General features: G+C 51.7%; 1 protein-coding gene across 1 annotated transcript; it reads right to left on the minus strand.

Moving 5' to 3' along the window:
• Window positions 1-821: 821 nt before the first annotated feature.
• Window positions 822-6,454, minus strand: LOC115387119 (TANK-binding kinase 1-binding protein 1-like). The gene is made up of 12 exons (XM_030089692.1): window positions 6,215-6,454; window positions 5,852-5,983; window positions 4,902-5,006; window positions 4,389-4,539; window positions 4,079-4,272; window positions 3,729-3,796; window positions 3,544-3,650; window positions 2,716-2,906; window positions 2,347-2,631; window positions 1,648-1,728; window positions 1,340-1,567; window positions 822-967 (listed from the first exon to the last, which is right to left on the minus strand). The coding sequence occupies exons 1-12, from the start codon at window positions 6,452-6,454 to the stop codon at window positions 839-841; spliced, it is 1,911 nt and encodes a 636-aa protein (XP_029945552.1). The 3' UTR covers window positions 822-838.
• Between the last annotated feature and the right edge of the window lie 4,390 nt (window positions 6,455-10,844).

Below are 10,844 nucleotides of genomic sequence, written 5' to 3' on the forward strand. Positions count from 1 at the left end.
AACTAAGTAGCCAACTAGACCCATCTGTACAGCTTTCAAACCAACAAACCAACTGACCACCTGAACAAACGACCCATCTCCAACCGACTGTTCGACCAACCAACTGATCGACCAACCGACTGATGGACCAAGGCTGGATGAGGCTCCTGAAGCTGTTCTTTAAACTGGGGTTCATGTTTTTCCGGCAGCACTGTGAATGTGGTTGTGTTCAATACAGACATGACATACTGGAATAATTTCTGTGATATCAGGTTCGACACTGTTTTTCCATCTCTATCACATTTCAAAATCTCACATTTCTTCAGTTAAGTCTTATGTTCTGCCACTGTTGTCTTGACCTATTTCTTCTTCTCTGTCCTGGTGGAATATTTATATCACATATGTAGCAACAGTTACAATACATTAATGTTATTATTAATATCATCACACCCAATCAGGATTTTTAATCACATTTCATTTGGAATAATTAAGTGTTCTCAAGTTTACAAATGTTTTCCACATTTTCTTTTTTTATCCTCAACACGAGAACCACTGTTGAAAACAGTCCAGTGTCTCGGGTGTTGGATGTGTCAGATCGGGACCGTCAGCCGTGTTTCCCGCTGAGAGAGGTCAAATGCATTGTGGGAGATGTTACGCCATGTTTAGTGTCATTCAGTGGATGTGTTTGGAGACATGTGACCCTGTGTAGAAGACAATGAGGCAGAAAGGAAGGCAGCGCTGAAAGACGCATGCAGGCTCGTCCACGCATCCTGGGGAACCGAGCCGAGTCAGAACAGGCCCGGAGCCCCTCTCAGGTGGAATGAATGTAAAAATATTGTGTAAAAAAAGAGGGAAAGAGTCAGATCTTGCTGTTCTCCAGGTGGGAGTCGATGTGTTTGATGAGGGCATCATCTGGGTAGCCAGTGGGGAAGGTCAGCTGGCAGAGAGGACAGCTCCGGGACGCGTTCTCCTCCGACTCCATCCACAGCTACAGACAGAGGGCAAAACCAACAGAAATGCTCAACATCTACCAGACAAATACTTCCAGGAATATTATAAATTACTGGAAGAAGACTGGAACAGATACTTCTCCAGAAGAGAGAGTCTCTGAATACAACCTCCTCAAACCTTTGTCTGTATTTTAACCAAACTGTGTCCCCTGGTGCATCAAAAAGGTAAAATGATCAAATATTTCAGGATGTTTGTGTGTAGTGTTATGCTGTGGGATGCTGTGTGACGGTGTGTGATGCTGTGTGACGGTGTGTGATGCTGTGTGACGGTGTGTGATGCTGTGTGACGGTGTGTGACGGTTTGCTTTGAACTGTCGGTCCGCTGACTCCACTCAGTGTTCGGTGCTCACATTAATAGACGGCCATGACTGAGCATGCTCGGTGTTCATGTAGGGAGGCAGATGGCAGGAGAGGGCGGCCGGGCCCTCGGGGGCCGAGAAGGAGGGATGCCGGGGCTGTTTCCTAGGAGATGGGAAGGAGGGGTGGTGGGGCTGTTCCCTCTGCGACGGCGGGCTGATCCCGATGGCGCCCAGAGTCCGAGGTGGGCTGGCAGCCGGCGACAGATACGGGCATCCGTCCTGTACAAGAAGGAAACGCTCAATGTTAGCAGGAAAAAACGGCAGGAAGCGGCCACGGAGGTCAGCGACACCGAGATCACCTCTTCATCATCGGAGGACTGCGGCGGCGTCACCAGCGGGGTGGGCTCCGGAGGGTCGTCAAGGCGGCAGAAGTGATGGACCTGCATCAAATGGGAAGTCAAGCACAGCAATACCAACTGTTGGAGAGGAGAACCGCTCCTGTGTGTCAGTCCCAATATGTACAACGTTCTGGAAGTGGACCAGCTGTTATTAAGAAAACCCTCACTGAAGCTGGGAGTCGACAGTCCTAGAATAAAACAAAGAATGTGGAGAAACTCTTGAACTTGGGCTTGAAAAACACCCATTTTGAATTTATGTGTTTAAAAGAAACGCCTGCTGATGTAGAACTTTTAAAGATTTTTGGTTGAGAATACTTGGGTCATTTCAAAGACTTCAGATCTTCACAGTTATTCAGCATTAATCAAATATTGTGCAGAAGGAGATGATTCAGTACTCTGAGCAGAAGTGGTCGCCCAGTGAAGCTGTACTGAAGGTCAGTGCAGAAGAGAAAAACCCTGGAGTAACAGCAAACGACTTGAATCACTAGAACCTGCTACATCCCTGATCATCTGTCCTTTTGCCCAATTGTGCTGAAAACTACGGCCTTTTAAAGGAAATACACTTTATTAAGCGTAGTTAATGCTATCACTTCATTCATGGAGCATTATCCTGTGTTTCGTTCGGAGTTTCAGGAGTAAGGACTCACAGAAGTGACTCACCTCTGCAGCCAAAGGGAAGCCAAGGTCCAGAGCACAGTGGTGAGGACTGCTGCTCAGACTGCTGCCTCCGCCCCTCTCTCCGCCACCTCCGCCTCCCCCTCTATCCCCCACCCCTCCGTGGGCCGACGCCGGTCTGGTCAGACCCGCCAACGAGGTTCGGAGCTGGGCTTTGGTTTGGCTGTAGCCTGGAGTTCCTCCCAGAAGGGACCTGGGTTTGGGGAGGGTGGACACCGGGTCCCTGATCAGGCAGTTTGGGGGCCTCTGGAAGGCTGATGGGTCAGAAACCTGAGGGGAAGGAGGAGGTGGAGGAGGTGTGATCGAGTCTGTTTCTGAAGAAAGCCGTACAAACGTGAAATGTGTTTCACTGACCTCGGAGTAACTGCGGCGACCCTGGAATTTAGCTCGAAGACGGCTGCTGGTTGGCTGATGGGAGTAAGAGGCGGGGCCGTTGTTCGGGGAGAGGGGAGGCGATGGAGAGGGGAGGAGCCTGTCGGGCGAGAGCGACGGGTGCTGGGGGGAGGTGGGGGACAGACGCTGAGGGGTTGTAGGAGAACGGGGAACTGCCAACAGAAGAAAGAGGGGACAAACTTCACCTTCTTCACTCCTTTCATTTTTCCTGACACAGAAAAGGGATCATCGAGGCACTATTCTGAAAAACACCTTCACTATTTGTATGACAGGAAGTCTTATTTTGTTTCAACTATGAAAAAAAAATGAATGTCTTGTTATGTGTCGTTGATTTTCATTACTCCTTGTCATTAAACAATATGTAAATGACAGGGAAGATCTGCTCTTATGCTGATGATGTGCATCTGTTTGTGAAGAGGACTCTTCACTGTTGAAGTTAAGAGGAAATAGCAATGTTCCTTTACAGAACTTCCTGCAGCAAATGACCCCATTTAATATCTCATTTCCTCACATGTCCCGGCCAGGTCTTTCTGGATGGAGTTTGAATATTCCCCCTGTGCATGTTTGTGAGTTTGGTTCCTTCCTACAATCCAAAAACATCTGTCTGCTGACGTGAAATGATCACTCCACTGTGTTTGACCTGCAGTCTGTCCAAGAGGAACAAAGCCCTTCATTCAGTGCTCCCTGGGATGGGTTCCAGCACTCCACTTTCACAAAATGAGTGTTTCAGATGTGTGAATTGAAGGAGATGTTCCTGTGTGCTCACAGCGTGGAGGAGTTCAGACGTACCGGGTTCCTGTGAAATGTGCCGCAGAAGGTCGCTCTGCTTCCCGGCCAGCCCTCGAACCCGACCCAGCTCCTCCGTGAGCTCGGTGTAGGCCAGCGCCAGATTCACCCTGCGGCACACGAACACCACGGCTGACAAACACTGCAATCCACCGTCACCGGCGTTTCCCCCGAGGAGCCGGACTTACTGTTCGTCTCCAGCTTTCTTTATCCACTCCACGTCGCAGTGCTCGCAGTGAGGAGACATGTCCTGCGACTGACAGGAGGACAGACAGACAGTGGACGTTACTCCATCACCTCGTTTCTGACCGTGAAAGCTTTCTGTATGTCGTTATGGAGAAATGCTCTCATTCCCAACCTCAGTCACCATCTACTGATGGAGCTGAAGTTACACCTCTACAGGTCAGCAACACTTCCAGCAGTCCACAGACTGGTCTCTCTAGACTTCATTTACTAAGATCCTGCACTCGACCTTCAGACGCAGTGCATCAGTGCATCGGGAGCGTCACCCTGAGCGGCCCGGCCTCCTCACGCCTACCTGTCTGTGCACGTCCTGCAGCTCGGCCAGCTCCCGCTGCAGCCTCTGCAGCTCCACCCGCAGCTCCTTCTCCCTCTGGCAGGCGCCCTCCGCCTGCTGCCGGGCGCCCTCCAGCTCCGCCTCCAGCCGCTGCAGCTTCAGGTCCGACAGGGCGTCCAGGCTGCGGGAGCTCTGCAGCGTCGGCCCGCGGCCCTCTGAGGGAACGACAAGGATTGCTGTCTCTGAGTGTGAATGTCTCCCCGAACTGAAAGGCGGGTGGAGTTTCTGCGTCACCCGGGGTGAGCTTGACGCTGATCCCGGCCGATCTCACCTCTGGGAACATCCAGGCTGGCGTGGAGCTGAGACTGGAGAGAGTCTTTGCTCCTCATCTGCAGGCTGAGTTTCTGGAGCGAGCTGTCTCTCTGCCTGAGAGCCGACTCCAAACCGCGGATCCTCTCCAAGTGCTGCTCCGCCAGCGTTGTCTGACAAACACACTCCGCTTCAAACACTGGTGCAAACACGTCAGCGCACACCACGGCTGACAACCCCGCGTCTTTCATGACGCAGGACTAGTTCGCTGATGGACTCTACTCTGCACAGCAGGAAGCAGCATCTCCAGCCTCTTCATCCCATTTACCAAACAACTGGCCGCCTTTCACCAAGTCTTCAAACATCTCAGAACTGTTCAAATGTGCTCAAGTGAAATAGTTTTGCATTTAGTTATATAATCTATAATCAGTTCAAGGTTAGAGGGTTTGTTCTGCTGGGCTGTGGAATAAAGCCGGAGCTGTATAGGCTCCGTCTAAAATCATGACGTTGTCAGACGTTTTATGTCCACACTCACCATCTTGTCAAGGTCTCTCTGCACGTTGCTTTTCTCCAGGTGAATCTTTTCATAAGCCTGGATGACTTCCTCCAGCCTCTCTTCTCTCTCTTTGCTTTTCTGCAGCTGACAAACACAAGAAGACGCGCCTTTGTTAGCGTTTCTTTCAAAGCCCGGGGTTCCATTCATCGGTCCTTTCAGCTGACCCGGACGTGAGCGGAAGTCAATTAACAGGAAGAGAAAATGAAGGTCGTGCTTCAAACTATCTGCTGTCAAAGTGTTTAGGAGGACCATATCCTGTAGAAACTGACTTTGAGAAGATATTTACTGTCAGTGTCATCACCGGAAACACAGAGGAGTGGAGAGTTTGTCTTAGCATGATGGATCAATATCCATGGTTGGTTAAAGTTTTGAACTGAAGGTTCGATTCGTTCAGACTTCCTGTTTGTGTTCAGTAGGCAGATGTAATACGACCACGCTGCGTTTGTCTACTCCTGCGGCTCACATGAAGGTCAGATCACATTTCCGAAGCGATCCGCTGATGCAGAAAACAAGGACAGTTCATGGTTCGCGTCCTTCGTCCTGCCACTTTACATTTGCAACCCATCTGTCTCCCCATCTGCGTCGACCCGGCAGCCCCTCCCGGTTTGGGAGGCGGACGCCGGGCTCTCCGTGCTGGCATTCAGACCCGTTTACAGCTGAAGGAGTCAGCTGATCAGCTTCGCTGCAGGTCGAAATGTCAGGGGGAGGAAGTCAGGCGCTCAACTCAAACCAGAAGGGCTTAACTGGAAGAGCTTGTGAGGCCTCGTGTGTCGTTTGAGACCAGCAGACTGGTCTTTGGGGTGACCACATCCTGAAAACCCATGAAGAAGACACCCGAACCGGCTGGTTCCAGTCCAGACTTCGGTGGAGTCAGTCTCCATGAGCCTTGGTACCTCCACTGAACCCTCGGTGCCGGTGCCGCCATGTACCTCCTGGCTGAGGGAGTTGATCCTCTGCTGGAGGTTGGTGGTTTCTGACTGGATCACGCTGGCGTCCTTGACGATGGGCTCACAGGAGCAGCACAGGATCCTCTCCTCACCGAACTCACTGATCATAGGAAACTGGAACAGAGCAGAACATACGCAGTCTGGAACCCTGCATTCACTCAGAGAAACACTCACTGAGAACACATTGAAAAACAATACGAGTTTAGGGTTTTATCAGGGAAAACAAGTCCCTGTAGTCTCTTTAATCCCTGTAGTCTCAGTGGTCAGTGCAGTCCCCCTCGTCCCCCTCGTCCCCCTCGTCCCTGCGTGGTGCTGTGTCGTCATGGAGACAGGCCGTCGCTCCACCTTGACCTCGTAGTGCTTGAGCTTCCTCTTGATGCTGCTGTTCTCCCGCTCCAGGCTGGCCAGCCGGGTCTTGATGTCGTGGTAGGCCGCAGCCAGGGCCAGACCCGACGCCGGGTACATGTCCTCCGGCAGCCGGGGGGACGACCAGCTGATCCCGGGAACGTCGTCTCTCAGCCCGTCTCCTCCTCCGCCTCCCCCGCCTCCCAGCAGCCCCAGCTCTCCTCGGCCAAACAGGTCCATCAGCAGAGCGCTGGAGGGAGAAGAGACATCCAGAGACCAGAGTTTCAGCCGGGACAGACGGGAGGACGGCCACTTCACACCCTCCGCCTCACACCGGCGCCAGTGAGAGCCGCCAAGCCCGCCACGTCCTGGCAGCCGGCGGCCGCGAGCCAGACAGAGCGTCTGGAAGCCTGCCTCCAGACCGGGCCAGGACGCCGCGGAGCACGCCGGCTCCACGTCCGGCGCTCCCCGCCTGCACACGCCTCTCCGGCCTCACATGGACACTGAAGACAGACCATTTCTGATGAGACTCATCGGGAATCAAAGCTTTACTGATCAGCTGGGGTAACGTTTCTCTCATCATCCCATCAGCAGGATTCCAGGAATTTTCAGAGTTGGAAGCTTTCCATGGGGATTCATGTGAATTTATGGGAATGAATGAAGCAGGAATTTACAGACAGTTTGACTCCTGTTAAAGAACTTTTACAATAATCCAGACTAAAACAACCTGGTTCCATGCCTCCACCTCCATCACAAGTCCTGATGATTCCAGTCCTGGACCTGATCCATCGATTCAGTTATTTCTACACATGACACATATTTCCAACACTACACAGTTTAACTTCCTCTGGATATCAACCGGAAATGTTCCACCCCGTTGAACCTCTGCTCTCAAATAACCTGAGCTCTGCAGACGGGGCGCGGCAGTGACGCTCCGATGAGGCTGCTGGAGTCCGGGAGACGGCGGTTAATGGAGAACGAAAGAACGCCGCCACCGGGACCGCCGTTCGTTCACTTCCGGTAGACGTCACTACATCACGTCCAATCAGAACGCTTCACACACCCCAGAGTTACAGAAGATTTATCCCTTCATTTTCCCATGTGAACACCATCCATCCATCCATCCATCCATCCATCCCTTCATCCATCCATCCATCCATCCATCCATCCATCCATCCATCCATCCACCTCAGTGCACCATTACTCCACACTCTGAGAGGTCAAAGCTTCTCTCTACAGATAACTCCCACCATCACAGCCCACGGTGTGTCTCTCACACACAGTCAGCCCACACACCAGACACACACACACATACACACACACACACACACACACACACACACACACACACACACACACACACACACAGCTCGCCCACCTATCCGGTTCTTACTCTACATCCCAGCTCATTTCCCAGTTCCACTCAGTCAACTCGACGCTCTTTATCGAGCGTTTTTGAGTGCACACTTGCACGTGCGTGCGCGTGAAACGTGAACCAACACGTGAGCAAACGAATGAACAAAAGACACACAGAATAGGACCAACGGATAAATGAACACACATGCACAAACGCCCACACACACCCACACTCTCACACACCCGCAAATACTGACGTAGTAGCTTCTAAACGCTAATCTTCAGCATCACATCTTCAGTATCTTCCTTGTTTCCACAAAGTGTCACACCAGCATGTTTGTGCGACTTGATTCACCCTCTCACTTGTCACAACTAATGTCTCGGTCACATTTCAAGAGCAGCTTTCTGGAAATGTTTGGAAACGCTGCCGCCGGGTAGAAGCCGTATGACGGCGAAGCTTTTCTGAGACAAAAAACGCAGAAACGATGTTTTCACTTGAAACGCTGCGGTGTAAACGGGGTCGTACCTAAACCTGGACCCACTAAGGACTTGGCCATAAAACCACATCTCAACTCTTAAAGGGTAAAGTAGACGCTGTAGCTCAATCTGAAAATAGACATTTTGTTCCCACAAGGCTGAAGTTCAAACATGTGAGAAAACAGCTCCTGGCCTCTACAACTGAAATGCACACACACACACACACACACACACACACACACACACACACACACACACAGTGTCAGCCAAGGGCCCATATGTCTACTCACATGGTATGTTTAAATTTATTATAACGGCCTGCGTTCGTCACAAGCCCCTGCAGTCAGCCGTGAGGACCCAGATCTGCGTGCAGGGCCTGATCTGGATCAGCTAGACCCTTTCAGACGACCGGGTTTAGAGAGGCGTCACCGGGTTTCCCAGGGAGCTCAGCCGCTCCGCAGCACTGCCAGAGATCACACCGTCCCGGGGTTTGCTAACACGTGGTAATGAAACCACTGCCTGGAGTCGGCGAGAGTCTAAAGATGGAAACAGAAGAGTGGAGTTCGGTGGTCCAGGCTCCGGGCTTCAGAATCCCAGCACTGACGGCACGGTTCTCAGCAGCGGGGAACACGAGACCCTGGAGATGAGCCGCGCTTCATCAGTTCGTCCTGCGATGCTGCTTCCACCAAACTCCGGGCTGAACCTCACAGAGTCCGCTCTGACTGATGCTCTGGTGTCCAGAGTGAGTCTTCCTCATGGCTTCAGTAATCACCAGAACAAGGCCGGACTGTGGAGAGAAGCCGGGTCACCTCCAGAAACCACACACAGGAGGAACATGCAAACTCCCAGCAGAGAGGCCCCATGAGGCTCCAACCAGGTACCTCCAGCCACTGCTCCACTGCTCCACTGCTCCAGTCACGTGACTTTATAATTCAACAACACAGGTGACAGCAGTGTGACCTGTGTGTGAGTGTGTGTGAGTGTGTGTAGACGCTGGTCCATCCATCACGGCTTGAAAAGCAGCACTAACACGAGTCGCTCTGTTTTCTGACAACAACTCAGTCAGCAGCCGACAGGAGGTGTGACCTTGGAGACGTAAAGAGAAACAGATTGTTCTGCACTGAAAGAGAGAGAGGGGGGCGAGAGAGAGAGAGAGAGAGAGAGAGAGAGAGAGAGAGAGAGAGAGAGAGAGAGAGAAGGAGAGAGAGAGAGCACGCTGAGCAGGAAAAAAGAGGAGAGGGAGGGTCTTCCAGGACATGGCACCTTATCTGTAAGCACAGCTGAGGGCCCATTCAGTGTGTGTGTGTGTGTGTGTGTGTGTGTGTGTGTGTGTGTGTGTGTGTGAGTGACAGACACACAGAGGAGGATGAGACATGAAGTCACTCTAACTGTGGATGACAGACTGCCACAAACAGAGAAAGGGAGGAGGAGGGGTGGAGGAGGAGGAGGAGGAGGAGGAGGAGGAGGAGGAGGGGGGAGGAGGAGGAGGAGGAGGAGGAGGAGGGATGAGGACACCAGAGAAGGGGGTGATGTGCGGGAATAGAAAGGAGGTCAGAGAGCCCCCCCCTGGCAGGCTGGTCATGTGGCCTGGCTCTGAGGAGACGCCGCCTTGTTGTTCGGTCTGAAGCGTCGGCGTCTCGGAGTCTTCAGACCCTGCCGTAGCGCCGCCGTGTCACCACACAGTCCTGAGCTTAATGTCTCTCTGACGAAGGGAAATGCATGTTTGAACACATGAACTCCGTGTCCCTGCCGTCCCTCCAGCCTCAGTCTGTCCTCAGAGGAGACAGAGACATGCAGAACGAAGCAGCTGCAGACGGTTTCCAGCATACTCCTCAAATTAGATAAAAGTTCTGATTCTCCTTTATTGGAACGGGAGTAAAATAACACTCATAGTGTTTGTTCGATTGTCTTCTTGGGTTTTTGTAACGCTGCAGTCGAGCAGACCATGTCCCGGACTCTCTTCCCACACATGGACGCACAAACAGGAACACAAACTGCTCTCTGGAAGCCCTGCTTTCTCTCTCGCCGCCTTGTGAAGCTAACTCAAAGCTCCCCGCTGCTCCGGCTCCTGTTGGAATTCGTCCAGCCGCTGCACCGTGAGCAGAATCAATGAGCCCACCACCCACCTCCACCTGCTCTGGGCTCCCCACGTGGACGCCAGCAGCAGGCCGGAGCTGAGCGGCGACGCAGGAACGGCCAGCAGATCAGAGGACCGTCGCAGAAAGAGGCAGAAATCCACCTTTTAATCGTTTGTTCTCCAGTTTCCCAGATATCAAAGTGAAAAACAAACCCAGAGAGAAACGAGTGTGAGGCACGGCGGAGGAACCATCATGCTGAGGAGCTGCTGAGCCGCCTCTGGGACCGCAGACAGCTGACCTGGGGTCAGAAAGCTAAACATGCGATGAGCTGCTGATAACATTCAGGATCATAACATCACCAACAGCCATAACATTATGACCAGGAAGTGGACAACACAGAGTTTGTGGCCTGGACATATCAATATTCACACACACACACACACCCACACACACACACACACATACACGAGATATACGCTGTAACTAAAGGCTGTTGAGAGCCATAGTCAATAAAGGTAGAACTTTTCTAATGGTAATTAGAGGCGTTTATTTTGAAATATCTGTTGTCTTTAAAATTATTTTTAAGCGTACTTTATGATTCTGATTAATCTGTATAACATCTACAACCAATTCTGTGATAGAAATCTGTGTTTTAATGTGACTATTTGCAGTTAGAAAGTGTTCATTACTAATAACATGTTTTATGGAAATTCTTCTCA

The sequence above is a fragment of the Salarias fasciatus genome, chromosome 4 (genome assembly GCF_902148845.1).
Source record: "Salarias fasciatus chromosome 4, fSalaFa1.1, whole genome shotgun sequence".
In the NCBI taxonomy this organism is placed as follows: Eukaryota; Metazoa; Chordata; class Actinopteri; order Blenniiformes; family Blenniidae; genus Salarias; species Salarias fasciatus.